We start from the raw sequence: 14,862 nt of genomic DNA on the forward strand, positions 1-14,862 counted from the left end.
TAGGTGGAGATCCTATTGCCAAACGTGACCTGCCTGGTAGAGTAGTTATGTGTCTGACCTAAACTAATTGTGTATGTTTTTTGAAGTGGTAAGTAGAGAGACATAGGTGTGTCTTCATCTGTCATGCAGAGAAGAAACCTAAAACATACAGGATGAGTCAGTTTAGTGGAGTTTCTTCTCCTTCCAGTGAGCAGAAGGGGAATTAAAGAAACAATGTAGACTTGAGCTGTCTAAACATTAGACTTTTAGTCAGTCAAGGGAAATATCAGCCTTAAAGCACGGCACAACATCTCATCTTGAGTTGATGTAGTCCCTTTTCAGATACTCATTGCTTTCATATATATATATATATATATATATATATATATATATATATATATATGCATATATATATATATATAGTTATATAGTTTAAATAATGATGAGCTTTAAAGATGGTGATGGTAGTCTTTGTGCCTGGTTATATAATTTTTAATTTTCATTTCCTATGTATATATTTGCTCTTAATCCATTATTAAGTTGCAAATTTAACAGGAAGGAACAGTCTTAAAATATTTTTGTGTCATTAGTTATTTTTGATTGTAGGTCATAAGTAGACATTGCTTAAAGTGTAATTTAAAGGCATTGAAAGTCAACGAGACCTGCTGTGAAGAGCCTGAGGAACTGGCTCTTAACCTGGCAACATGTTTGAGCTGCAATAGCACAGCTCAGTAGCTAAAATACACTTGTGCGTGTTGGTCCACAGGAATAAATGTCTTCTCTGCTACTGTTACTGCTACTGATGGAAGGACCTGAACTCATCATAGTCTCTTGTTGTTTGTACGCTCAGATACCTGAGATGTAACGATGTTTTGAAATACCTGTTATTCTTTATTGACTGTTGAAGAAATGTTGGGTAATAGCAGATCAGTGGAACTTTATCTCAGTTAACGTCATTAACATGGTGAAAATCCTAGTATGACCAGTTTTGTCAATAGCAATTGAGAGAAAAGGAAGTTAAGAGTAAAATTAATTGATATCTAAATGGGATCAGATGAAATATCTGTTATATTTTGATATCTGTTCATATATATGTTCACGAATTCAGATTTTTAGCTTCAATAAAAAGGTCTAGTGATTGTTGTCTGTTAAAGTTGACATTTCTACTTTTTGCAGGAAAAAAAATCTTGCATAAAATTCAGTTGTTCTTATATATTCAACCTACCACAATTGTTTGGAGAGCCTCTGGTACACATGACCACTGTCCTCATAGTTAATATGATTTGTTCTGTGCACTGGGGTTATAGTAAGGCTTGTTTATTGCTTCTTATTTTACATGGGTAATGAATTATAAATTATGGATGATGGAATCTAAATTATGCCAGAGACATTGGCCAATGCTTTTATTCTGTATAGGCATACAAAATTACAGAAAAGACAGGGCAGCCTGTGAATTCATGTGCTGAACAGTATTTGGTTTCTGTGTATAACTTCAGCATTACCTTTGGTGAAAACGTTAATTTTTTTATTTTTTATTTTAATTGCGCTTGTTATTTCTATGCCTGCCAGCACTGTCTATTGTTAGGGCTTTGGTGATCAAAAGCGTTAGGGAAAAATGGATTCGAGTCATGTTGCTTTTCAAATTACCGAGTTAATTATGTAGCAGCTAGATTTTACAGCTGAACACTACAGAAATGTTCAATAGTTAGATTTAATGACCATGCATGCACTGAATACAGTATTTATTTCACAAATAGTTTCTTTGTAGGACTTGCAAAAGAAAACGCTATCAGGTTGAACTATGCCTGTTAAGTTGCACTAATGTCATTGGACTCTGTTCCATCATGACAGAACCAAGGATAGCCAGTGACTTCGTCTGAAACTTTTATTTCAGTATCAAGACAAGAAAGTGTTAAGATTGCTTCTCACACTACGGTTTGCAGTTTTAATTTGCTCAGAGTTGAAACTGCATGTTGCTGCTGCACACATGCGTGCAGACCAATCTTTTCTTCCCCTATCATCTTCACTCCTCTCCCCAAAACCCTCTCCAAAGGGGCCCAAAAGGCAGGAGTGTAGCACTGTTAATTTAGCAAAGGTTAATATGCTGTTGTGGGCTTTATGCCAAGTGTTTTCCTCTTGGCAGATATCATTTCAGTTAATTCTAAGGTCTATGGTTTTAGTGTGCAGGGGTGGATAACAAACTGTATGAAGTCATGAAAAGACCAGGGATAAATGAACCCTCTCTAGGTGTAAATCATAAACTGTAGTAGAGCCAGACAGAATTTAGTTATCCAGCATTCTGAAATAAACATTTTTATTCATTTTAAATAAGTGTAGGTTAAACATGTCTGTTTTAACCATTATGATTGATTTGTGCAAAAACAAACTCACAGAATTATTAATGTCAAAACACCTGCTTTATTTTTTTTTACAGTAATTTCTCCTTTCATTTCTGTTCACAGAAATGGATATAAATTTTTGTATTGCTCAGCACGTGCTATTGGGATGGCGGGCATGACCAGAGGATACTTGCACTGGGTCAATGAACGGGGAACTGTGCTGCCTCAAGGGCCAGTGCTGCTGAGTCCGAGCAGCTTATTCTCAGCTTTGCACAGGTACTGCAATATCACCTTTATGCTGAAAGAAACTTGGAGGCTGAACTCTCAGCTTTTTTTTTTTTTTTTTCCTATTCTATGGCAGCACTTTAAATCATTCATAACGATTTTTCTTGAACGTGAAAATGAAACGAATATTTTATAGTCCGACTGCATTGTGATACTCTGTGGGGATAATGCTGTCCTTTCTAGGTGTTGATTTGTAACAAGTGAATTCTAATAGCACAGATCATGAATATTGTACCTTCTTCCTAATTCAGTGAGGCATGTCAAGTGATTACTGAAAATATTTTAAGATGTTAAAAGCTGCTGTGACAGAATTTCATTAGAATTTTTAATGGTAGGTTGTTCAGATGCTCTTCTGATTGAGTGACATGCAGGCTGTCTTACCAGTCATGTTCTAAATATAAGAGAACGTAGAGGCTTACAGTGTTCTTCTCAGACTGATTAAATAATAGATGGAGTGAAAGGGTAGCTACTGTCATCTTACGTTTTCCACATCTAGCAATATATTAGAAGTGATACTCTTTTTGATGTGTTTTTTAGACTAAAGAACGCCCGTTTTTCAGTATCCAGTGTCTTAACTTCTGTTTTCTGTAGGCAAGAAGTGACTTCATTGTTATCCATGGATTTATTAGTTGTGGCTTTAAGGGCTCTGAGATCAGGTGTATATGGAACTCGGAAAATGGTTGTCTTCCTCTTTTGCACATCCTCAAACTTTAATTTATATGTGGAGTTGCTATTCTGAAGGGCCGTATTATACTGCTTTGAAGCCTCTGTGCTACTTGCATCTTCCTTGGCATATGTGTTGGTGCTAGGATGTGGGATTCTGAGCTTCTTCAGCGCTTTTGTGTCATGCTGGTGTCTTCCTCTGTTATGGGAACTCCAGACTTTGCCACCTGTTCAGCATCCTTGCCAAGAGAAGCTGTTGTGAAAGGGCTCTTGCCCAGAGATGAGACAACTCCACTATTCATTAATGAATTCTGTATTCAGTAGGGAGCTACTGAAGAGAAATGGAAGATTTCTTTATTCCTTAACTTCTGCTAATTAGCAGTGATGGATGACCCTGACTGTAGAAGGATCTTAACAGGCTGAGGTCCTTTCAGCACATATGTTAATTGTAATCCTTTAATTTAAAAGGAGAAAAAAAAAAAGGTGGAAAAAAAAAAACACCATACACAGTGAGAGCTAATATAATCTATGAATCATTTTGCAGTTCTCAGGAAGTGGTTTACTTAATAACAATTTATGTCTTAAGATTTTATTTAGCCACTGCTCCCTGTAATCAACCATCTTTGCTTAGTAACCATCTTTATCACTTAGGCTTCAATAGAAGTCCCCTTGTTTCAGAGGATTTATTTATTGTGCCCATTATGTAAGCTTGGGAATGTTATTTCGTCTTCATGGGCCTTCTGATTTCCAAATGAAGATTTACTGGAGAAAGGTGGGGGCCTGATAGGAATATCCAGCTAGGTAAAAGTGTTGAATAAAGAAAGTAAATAGGTTTATGCTATATTTCTTGTGTACTTATTCAGGTTCCGGTGTCCTCTCACCTTTTTATTTTATTTTATTTTTATATCATTTCAGGGAAGTGATAGAAAAGAAGCCAGAAAAATTCAAAGTTCAGTGTCTTACAGACATAAAAAATTTGTTTTATCCTAACACAGAACCCTTTTATGCTGCTTTTGGAAACAGACCTGCTGTAAGTAATCGCTGAAATTTATGTCTTTTACAGAGAACAGAAAGGTTGCTGTTATTTCATGATTCTATTACATTAGAACCTAGAAGCTTTAAATAGGACTTAAGAATATTTGATTAGGCCTCATACAAAGGATAATATAAAGGTTCTTCCAGAAAGATCTCACCATGTAGGATGCAGAGGTAGAAGAGAAACAAAGTAACTACATTACATCTGCATAAGTTAGCATAATAAGAAATACTGATTGAAATCCTAACTACATAAAAGATCTTTAAACTTGTGTGAAAACACTGATCCCATTTTAGTGATCCTGTTTTATCCCATACTGATACAGCGCCGATGAGTTACTTCTGGACAGACACAAAATCCTTCAGATGAATATCAGTGGGACTTCAAACCCTAAGTACATCCAGAAGGATTTGGATGTCCCACTAAAATTGAACATTTAACTTTGAAGTCCTTGATACTGAGAGGAAAAGTGAGGTCTCTCTCACCCATTTGAAGACTACAGAATTGGGCTATAGGCTTCTCTTACTCTCTTTTAGTCCCAAAGGACATATACTTGTATGCATCCACAAAAGGCAACAGTCTCAGACATGCTGAGACCTGAGGAGCATGGAATAGATCCCAGCTGTAGCTGCTTGGAACTGTAAGACCTTAGACATGTCCACTGGCAAAAACATTGATAGCCTGAGGAAATCACAAGTATAAATATGGACACTAGCTATTGCCAGTGTGAAAGTGAACATTTGGAGACTGAGCATTTTTAGATGCCTAAATGTTGGACAGAAGTGCCTGGCAAGATATTTTGGCTCTGAAACTGTGGATGTTGTAGCTACATTTGGGAGAAATCAGCATGTCTTTCTGTTGGAATTTGTTTCTACAATTATCTCACATTTTTCTTAGAGTTGTTGATATTTATGAGCAGTGACAACTCTTTCAGCTTCATCTTTTAGCAAGTTACATAATTTAAAACCATTATTAGTGAGGACAGGAGGACCTCACTGTCCAATTGCTTTATCTGGTTGTTATATCATACACAGATTAATTTTGACTATCAAGATACCTTTAGACATACGATTTTAAAATATCTTTGTAGCTACTTCTGTGATTTTGTATTATGGATAAAGCCTACCTCTAGTTTCATTTTTGTTGTTGTTGAATGTCAGGGAAATAAAACCATTATTTTCATACTCCTTTGATTGCTATTGGAGTGCAGTCTTCAGATGTAAAATATGCTACTGGCCTTGTGAACATCAGGATGATAGCTTTCTCAATTTTATGTGCTGCTTTTTTTTGTTTTGCTTTTGCTTTTTGTTTTCTCCCCTCAAAATTAAGTGAAATTTCAATACTTATGCACCTGTACAACATAAAAAATTGAAATAATTTTCATATGTTCATTAACCTTTCAGTATTTTACCACTTGAATTTTTAAAACTATACCCAATGATTTACATTAGTAAAATGGAAGCTTGGGCTCATCTTTTGGGGGTTATTTTTATCTTTGCTTTTGTCAAATGTTTTTTGTCAAACACTTTTTTTCAGACCGGAACAAAACTTGTTCGTTGCTTGTGTTAACAGTTTGAATTTCTTAAAAGGTATTCTCAACCATTACTTCTAGGTGAATGCCATAAAATAATTCCTAGAGTTGTAGCTGCATTACCACCTGGGGCTCACTGCTGCAGTTAAAGTGTTTATACCTTACTTTCCTCTCTCTTTCCCTTTCATCAATACATAGTCAATATATGGACATTGCACAAATCCAAACTCAGCAGCTAAGAGATTTTTCCAGGGGTTTTAATGTAAGCAGAATTGTTACAGCTTTTCATAATCTTGTCCTTACAAACTAATCACTATTTTCTAGCAGTTATGTTTTAACCCCAGTACGTTGTTGCAAGATATTCAGTACAATACACTCAGGAAATGAAATATTATCTGAAAAATGAAAGCGCAAATACTTTTACTCCCAAATAACATTACTTTTTTATATTTAATTTTATTTTTTGTGTCAAGGGAAGTAACTGGAGAAAAAAAGCAAAACAAAACATGATTTTGATCAATAGTTTAATTTACAGTGACAAACTCCACACCTGCAAATGATCTGTTTCACGAGCCTTTCATTAGTCTCAGTTCAAGTTTTCAACATATTTCAGGTTGAGAAATTCATAGAATTTCAGGTGCACAATAACTAGGTAAATTTAGTACCAATACTGTGTAAGTATGTTTTTCTGTGTAGTAGATTTCAGCAAGAAGAGACATGACTGTGCAAAGGCAGAATCATAATTCTTTTTTCTTTTTTTCTTTTTTTCTTTTCTATTTAGGATGTTTATTCATACAAGCAAGTGGGGGTTTCTTTAAACCGCATATTTACAGTTAACCCCAAAGGAGAACTTATACAAGAACATGCAAAGACAAACATCTCATCGTAAGTAATCTTATCCCTAAAACCTTACAGGCTAAATAATTTCCTTTTATAACTTATAACTTGTGTCCAAATATAGGTTTCATTTTACTAATGAAAGATTCCTTAGAATATTCCACACAAAATATAAAACATGTAAAATACAATACAGACTTTCTACTTTCCTTCACTTAAACTGATAAAGACATTATTTAGTATTTAGTTCAATATACTCCATTTACTTTAATCATGTAAAAGAATTATAAGTGTGCAATTGAGTCTGTATAGAAATGAAATTAACTGGTTTCCTGAAGCCATCTGCCTTTTCAAAATTTCCATTTCCTGGAGCTGCCATCTAGAAGAGCCAGGAACAAATTTGAAGACAGGGCTGAGGGCTTCCATCAAGATTCTTAGGCACTGTAGCACCACATAATGAAGGGAGACAGCCTTTAGTGATGTTAAGACTGCACTTACTGGAAAGGGTGCCAAGGGGAGTGTATAAAATATGAATTATCAGTTGAGCAGGGAGCTGCTCGAACCAAACTGAACAGCAATGGAGAAACAAAATTTGGGGCTTGAATATTTTAACAGGTGATTTGGGAAGAAAATGGCATCTGTTTCTTTCTAGGTAGGTAAGTCCCTTTGCTTAGAATGAACAGATTTCTTATCTGAACTGTGAATGCTACCTGGAAGCTAGGCACCAAAATCGAGTTGAATTTTACAATTTCAAGGATGATAACTTGTTCATGTAAGAGTAGCCATGCCTTGGTGACTGGAGACTTATTTAAAAAAAAAAAATCAAAGTAAGAAAATCTTTTTATTTATTTTTCAGTTATGTCAGACTATGTGAAGTGGTAGATCACATTTTCCCTTTGCTGAAAAGAAGCCATTCTTCAGACTTTCCTTGTTCTGATACCTACAGTCAGTTCACCTACTGGAGAGAACCTCTACCACCTTTTGAAACTCAGGATGTACATCCAGCCTCATCTTAACTGCATCTCCGAACTGTCAGCCTCGGATCAAAGAATGAGTTAGCTTGTATTACAAGGACTTCACTTGGCTTTTGCTGTTGGCAGTTCAGCTGGAATCTGTGATGTGAGCATTGTATTCCTTTGCTGTGAGCAAACTTAGAAATGCTTCTTCATACTTAGTCACGTTTCCAGATGACAAGAGTGAGTCGTACTAGGAATGGGAATTACATTCCTAATGTTCCTTCATCCAGCAACTCAAATCGTGCCATGCAGTTTCATTGCTTAAAGTCAAATAAAAGTGCAGTGATGACAGAGTTGCAGTTAAACACATCATAAGGTCATGAAGTGGTTCTGTATCTTTCTTGTATTACTGAAGTTGTCTTTCATCTCAGAAACCCCTGCAAGTTAGGGAGCTGAAGGTGCTCACCATTCCTGACATCATTTTGTGATACATGTTGCAGCTCATATGTCAAAATTCCATCCTCTGAAAGAGCGAATGATTGAGTAGGGTGGTTGGACCAGATGACCTCCAGTGGTGCCTTCCAACCTTAACCATTCTCTGATTCCTCTTTCCTCCTTGCTTGACCATCTGATGTTTGTTTCACAGTTCATTACTGGTCTAGGTCCTCAGCTGTTGTAAATTGGTGTAGCCATTGAAGACGATGGAATGTGTTGATTTATTTCAACCTGTTGTTTTGACTTTCTAATGCTTTTTTTTGTGTTTGGAAATAAATGATGTGCAATGTAAATGGAAGTAAATTAAATTAGATGGCCAGATTCTGCCAGTCTTCTTCAAGTTGAGGAGTACCATGTTTCAGAACAGTTATTTGGGTTAAGATACATGTGAAAGTGGAAGATATAGGCTGCTGTGTGTAGTGCCCATCTTACTGAAGTCAATGGTTTGACTGGTGATTTTTCAGTAAAAACATCTTATGAAGCAGATATGCTGAGTTTCAATATCATTGCTGAGCCAAGAAAACTGAAGATTTTGTCGAAATTGAATAGTTTTATTTAAAATGTTATTTTTGGCTTAAGTGTGAACTTTGATGCTGGTGAGTGATGCATCTCAGGTTTTTACTGAATGGATTTTTTTTGTTTGTATTTTTTTTGTATCATAAAGTACGGATGCTTTTAGTGCGATTTACTGTGCTCCAAGAAAACAAAATCTTTCATCTTTTTTTCCCTCTCATTTGTTCAGACACAAGCTGTAGATACTGTTTTTGCTACTTGCTCTCAAATGCCTTAAGATTTAACTGTGCATCATAGAAGCAATACTGCAGATCAGTTGATGATACTTTCCAAATGATCTGCCTTTACACAATGTGGTACTTTTAAGTGTATGCATCAGATGGCCAAATAATCCTCAATGAGATGGTAGCTAAGAAGGTGATTTTTTTCCCCTCATTTTAAAATGCATTTAAAAGTTGAATTATTCTCTGAAACATTGAAAACGGCATCATGGGATTCCATGTATATAGTATTTCAGTATGGTTAAAACAGTGGTTCATAAGCTGTGATCTCTGCCAACTTGTGATCTGTGAGGCTATGATACATGTTTTGCATCTGCTTCACAGTGTTTTCTGTTAAGAGTTTAGTAATAGGAAGGCAGAGTGGTCCAGGAGAAATTTTAAGATGTGATTGTGGTGGATTAGCACCCAAAGGTTTGGGAACAGCTGCTCTGCATCACATTTGTTCTGTTTCAACAAATTCTGGTTTTGCATCTCAAAAGCGTGTTAACAACATAGGTGGGATGGTAATTCTATAATAGGGATTTTTAACTTCTTGTGCTGCAGACTTTATCTCAGATGTCAGGGGGCCAATTTATGATTTCCCTGTGCCTTCAATAGTAATTAATAAGTGGAATCCTTTATACAACTGCAGTGTGCATAGCTGCAATGTGCAGTGGTGAGCCCTTCCTAAGTCTTCCTTTTCATATGAACGTTGCGGGTTCGGGCAAGGTACACGTCCATTTCAGAGATACTGGAATTAGTAGACAAACAAAAAGAGGATGAAATGCGTATCCAATGCCCCAGACTGATGATGCTGTCTTCAAAGTTTAAAGAAGCTGCAAATATCTTTTTACTGTCAGAAAATACGTACCACATTTCTTAAATCTGTCAGACAATCAGTGAGGATCTCAGGTAGCCAAACCGAGATGGTTGCATCTCTAAATATAGCCACACTTTAAGTATCCATTTATACTTGTCGCTAATGATTGAATTAATGGATGAATGTACCAACTGAATTCCGTGTTATTCAGTTTTTGTAAAGGTCTGCTTCAGTCCGTTAGGAAAATTAAAACCAAATCAGCCCTTCTCTTCAGTTAGAGGCCATCAGGTTTTTTATTCTTCACAGTAATTGAGAGTGGCTTTCCTAAGGTACCGCATGCAGTAGCTTTCACCAGGAAAAGAAAGGTCCCAGAGACTTCTCCACAATTAAAGTCTAAAGCCTGTGTGTATTTGTTTATGACTTAATAAATAGCCTGTCCAGGGCTGTTACTGCCATTAGTATTTCAACCCAAATGATAGTGTGAGTGAGTGGTCCTTTTAATTCCATCAGATTTGTAAAAGCAGTGCCACGCTGGTGCAGGCAACCCTGAGGTGCTGTGGAATCCCCATCCTGGAGTTTTCCAAGACTTGGTTAAACAGAGCTGTGGCTGACTTGGCTCTCATGTTGTCTGCTATCTGCTGCAAGCATGAAGTTGGACTAGCTGACCTCCAGGGGTCCCTTCTGACCAACATTGCTATGATTGTGAAGTTAACGCCGTGCTTCTGATGTACGGTATAACTAACCCTTTGTGTCTGAAAGTTTAAATATAGCTGGAAAGTGAGACAAATGTGTGTTTATATAACTCATGTTTATCAAACCTGCTCACAGAAAAGACGGTTAAGAAAATCCAATGCTAGAAACATTGCCATACTTTTAAAGGGAGTTTAAGATACTTTGTTGTGGTAGCTGAGCAATTTTATGCATAATGCTTACACTGCTGTGTTAATTCCTAACGAAGAAAAAAAGGACGGTTTAACAAATTCCTACTCTTTCTGTGAAAGAAAAAAAAAAAAAACTTTCTCAACTTTCCTTTCAGTGTAATGCTGGTTTCTGTTACAGAAAGAATATTTGGCTAGCATAAATATGCAGAGACATTAAATCACTGTATATTCTATTTATATCGTACGCATAAACTAGAATATGCAGCAGCGAGGAGTGACTGATGTTTATTTTCATGAAGCTGATGACCATACCCCTCCAGCTGTGTTGTGTGAGGGACAGAATACCATGATTGTTGCATTAGTTGTGTTACAGATAAAATGTTACTGCTGTAATATAGGGAGGGAGGAGAAAGAGTATTGGGTATTTTTATTTGTAGATATGGATTATTATTTCAAAGACTATTTATATACAGTATTTACTCTGTATATGTATGTGCTACTGGAATGATGAAAATCATTTTAACACCTCATTTTGATCTGCTGAATGCAACGACGATAGAACTATATATTGTAATAAAGGCAAATGTAAATTTCTTCTGACTTTTCTATTTTTGTGTATGCTTTGATTTCGGCAGAGTGCTTTTTCAGAACTGTTGGAGCTCTGAAGTGTGGAATTTGTACATATCCTCTCAGTTGCTTATCTCTTACTGGGGCTATCCAGTGTAACTTCCAGCACTTGCAAATTTTTTTGCTGTATTGGAGTGTTTGATCCAGAGCCTTTTCATGTGCAAGGAGTCAGGGAGGCAGGGTCAGGTTTTGGGCTCTCACTGTGCTGGGGTTTGAGGACAGCACCTGGGAGCCAAGAGTAACCAGATGGGAACTGGAGCAGCAGGACCAGTCAGGAATCTTACCATACCCCAGATTTTTTCCCGTTTTCCCTTTGTCTAATTCTTGGAGTGATCTGGAAAAGTAGCTATCTGATTTGAATGGGATTGTTGTTATTCACAGTAACAAGACCAGATATTCTCTCTCATAGTTTCCCTTCCAACTGTTCCCCCTCCTTAACCCCCCCCCCCCCCACACACACACACACTTTTTTTTCCTTCTTTGACATTGGCCATTCAGCTGGCAAGAAGCAAATAACATTTCCTCATGTCTGTGAGAATACAGAACTGCTTTTTGCTCCCTCTGCCAGGTTTGCTAAGCAAACTAACTGCAGCCGTAGCGATACTGCCGGGCTGGTGTTGGTATGAAAACAAAGATGTTTGGGGTTGATAAGGCTCTACAGCAGCTAAAGGTCTGTGTTAAAAATACAAGAGCAGCCGTATTTGGGCAGCCTACAGTCACTGCTTCTTCAATCTTCCCTATTTTCTGTATGTCTCTGGCTTATATAAACATTTACACTAGAGCTCTGGAGACAGGCTTTGAAATGAAGGTGCTTTTTTAATTAAAAGTCAGAGAAATGATGCTTTTGCCTCTGCAAACCAAACTTTATAAGGACATATTCATTGCTCCTGGAACATCTCATTAACACAGAAAAGTCAGGGGAACAAACCTCCTGAGGAGTGAAGACTGTTATTTTTTGATGCTGTGGAGAAGGTAGGGAACGCTACCCAGAATACCGCGTTAATTGTTTCCTTTCAAATAAATAGTCTTCATTTGCATTGCAGATGCCATCAAGTACATCAGAACAGATTATTGCAGGAGGCAGAAGACTGTTAGTGCCAAGAACCTGAAAAATGTAACTTTCAACTCATCTCTGAATATGCAAAAAAAGTGAAGCCTGGGGGCAATTTTATTTATTTCATTTTATTGCATAAATACTTGTGAAGGGAGTACACTCGCAGTGCCATCACCAAAGGTGGTCCTAACCCTTCTGCTTGGAGTAAAATCCAGCACCTCATTTCTTTCTGTAGCATGACTGAGCGATGCAAGGAGAGGAGTAGTTGTAAATGAGAGACAAGAGGCTGGCTGTAGTGAAAACCCAGCCGTGGTACAAAGAGATTAGGTGCTGGATGTTTTTAGGAGGAGGTCCTCATCAAGACCTTTCTAGCCACTGGAATGTGAGGGTGAGAAATAAAGAAGAAATGAGAAACAAGTTTTCTTCTAGGAGGCACTAGAGAAAGGGAACAAAACCAGGGTAAGTGGCCAAAAAGCAGCTTCTTAATTCCATGCCCATGTTGAACCTAGGTGTCAAGTGTTGAGCTCCCTGCCTCTTGACCAAAATCCAAGTGATAAGATGAGTGGAAATGGCCTCAAGTTGCACCAGGGGAGATTTAGGTTGATTATTAGAAATTTCTTTACTGAGAGGGTTGTGTGGCACTGGGACAGGCTGCTCAGGGAAGTGGTTGAGTCACCATCCCTGGAGGTCTTCAAGAAATGTGTAGATGTAGAACTTAATAGCATGGTTTAGTGGTAGGCTTTAGGATAGAGGTTGGACTAGATGATCTTAGAGGTCTTTTCCAACCTGAAAGATTATGTGATTCTATTAAAATCCCATGTCTCTACGTTGAACAGAAGGGGTGAAGGCCATTTTGGCTTCATTTGCCAAGCAGGAGAGAGTAACATTCATCAAAAGGAAATCCCTGTTTAAGCACCTGAGGGCTACCACTAACAGCAAAAGAAAGCTGCGGTTACAGCTCTATTTTAAGCTTTGATAAGGACTAGGGCTGCTTTATATTTTCATGAAACTGGGGAACAAAGCTTTCACCTGCAGTATACATAGCATGCATCCTTTTTAATAAAGCTCGCTTTGGAAAATTGACGCAGCCCATTTAAGCGTGTGCTTTAGTTGCAACTCCCTGCAATCAAATTTGTGCATATTCTTATCACTTTACTGGATTAAGTCAACTAATGCCAAGAAATCAAACTGGGTACTGGGGAGATACGGTTTCCAAGCTGAAGAATTGATCTCTCTTCTAATGGCTACTCTTGGACTGTTTTTTACCCTCTAGCACTGTCAGGTGTTCTGCCTGCTGCCAGCAATCTATTTATTGATACAGGAAATCCATTTTGCCTTGCCTTGCTTTTAATGAGTTTTGCAAGCAAGTGGCCCCTTCCTGTGACTCATTCTGTGTTTTCTGAGCGGGAGATTGTGGTTTTAAGTTTCACATTGGAAAGTAACCGCTGTGTCTGCTTTCCTTGTCTGCTGGAATCTCAACAAGAGGAATACATTTTGGAACAAAGAAATGTAAATGGAGCAGAAGAGTTCACATTTCTTTGTGAAATTGTATAAACATCCTTCTTTCCAGGGCAGTTAAAAAGACTAGTGCAAAATGAAAATAGGACATGTTTAAAAATAACAGCTTTATCTTAGAACATTGTTAACAACATAGACAAAAAAACACCCACATTTTCACTGATTTCTCCATATTTGCTGGCCCTCTGATTTATAACCAATAAATACCCAAATTTACCAGTGGAAGCCTCCCTCTGTTCTTACTGACACAGGAGCAGCTCCATGAGCATCTGGATTTACGTACAATTCCTGTCATTCCTTTTGGATACTGGAGGCCAAGAGGTAGAAGTGGATCTATTTGTTTCTTTTTTTCTTTTTCTTTTTTAAACAAAAGTAGAGGAAGGACAGAATCCCCTGCAAGCTTGGACCGTTAGCACTGAAAACTTAGATTTACGTTAAAAGCAGCCATAAATACATCAAAACCAATGACCAGGATGGTTTCCATTCCCCATTACCAGATATGACTATTTATATTTCAGGCTCAGTGGCTATGTCTGTACAAATAAATAGCTGGCCAACAAAAGGGCAGGCACTATTCTTTGGCCTCCTGGCCAACTGGTACACTTTGGTGAGTGTCCAAATAGCTGCCTGCCAAGTAGCACTGGCCCACAATGACCCTCGAAATGTGTCTAGGCATTGCTTGAAAGAGCACTGTGTGGGTGATGGAGCCCTGGCACAGGCCCCCCAGAGAGGTGGTGGAGTCTCCTCCTTGAAGGTCTTCAGAAGTTTGGAAAGGTGCTTCAGTTTTTCTGTAGCCTAGTTTGATCTCGCTGTCTGGCCCTGAATTGCTTCTGCCTCTGTCTAAGGCAAGCCCCTGCAATATTAAAGCATGACATGAAAGCTGAGACTATCTCAGCATTTCTGGAAAATGCCAGTAAAATCTAAAAGCTTTGCTAACATAGGCTTCTTAGAGACAAAGTGTATATGGGGAGGTAAAGGAAAATCATAATTGGGAGCCAATAAACACATTGGGAAATGTGAATCCCTGTGAGCAAGAAACTGAGCAAAGGAGGTAGGGGAGATCTGTGT

General features: G+C 37.7%; 1 protein-coding gene across 8 annotated transcripts in view; it reads left to right on the forward strand.

Annotated features, from left to right (window-relative positions):
• The window catches only part of LPIN1 (lipin 1), a 76,122-nt gene extending 64,927 nt beyond the window's left edge, over window positions 1-11,195 (forward strand). For all 8 annotated transcript variants that reach the window (XM_068678610.1, XM_068678617.1, XM_068678612.1 and 5 more), the window contains 4 exons: window positions 2,442-2,594; window positions 4,182-4,296; window positions 6,615-6,718; window positions 7,527-11,195. In XM_068678610.1, coding sequence (XP_068534711.1) covers window positions 2,442-2,594; window positions 4,182-4,296; window positions 6,615-6,718; window positions 7,527-7,686 — 532 coding nt within the window. In that variant the 3' untranslated portion in view covers window positions 7,687-11,195. The remainder of the gene's footprint in view (window positions 1-2,441; window positions 2,595-4,181; window positions 4,297-6,614; window positions 6,719-7,526) is intronic.
• The last annotated feature ends 3,667 nt before the right edge of the window (window positions 11,196-14,862 follow it).

This window comes from Anas acuta, chromosome 3 (assembly GCF_963932015.1).
Source record: "Anas acuta chromosome 3, bAnaAcu1.1, whole genome shotgun sequence".
Classification (NCBI taxonomy): Eukaryota; Metazoa; Chordata; class Aves; order Anseriformes; family Anatidae; genus Anas; species Anas acuta.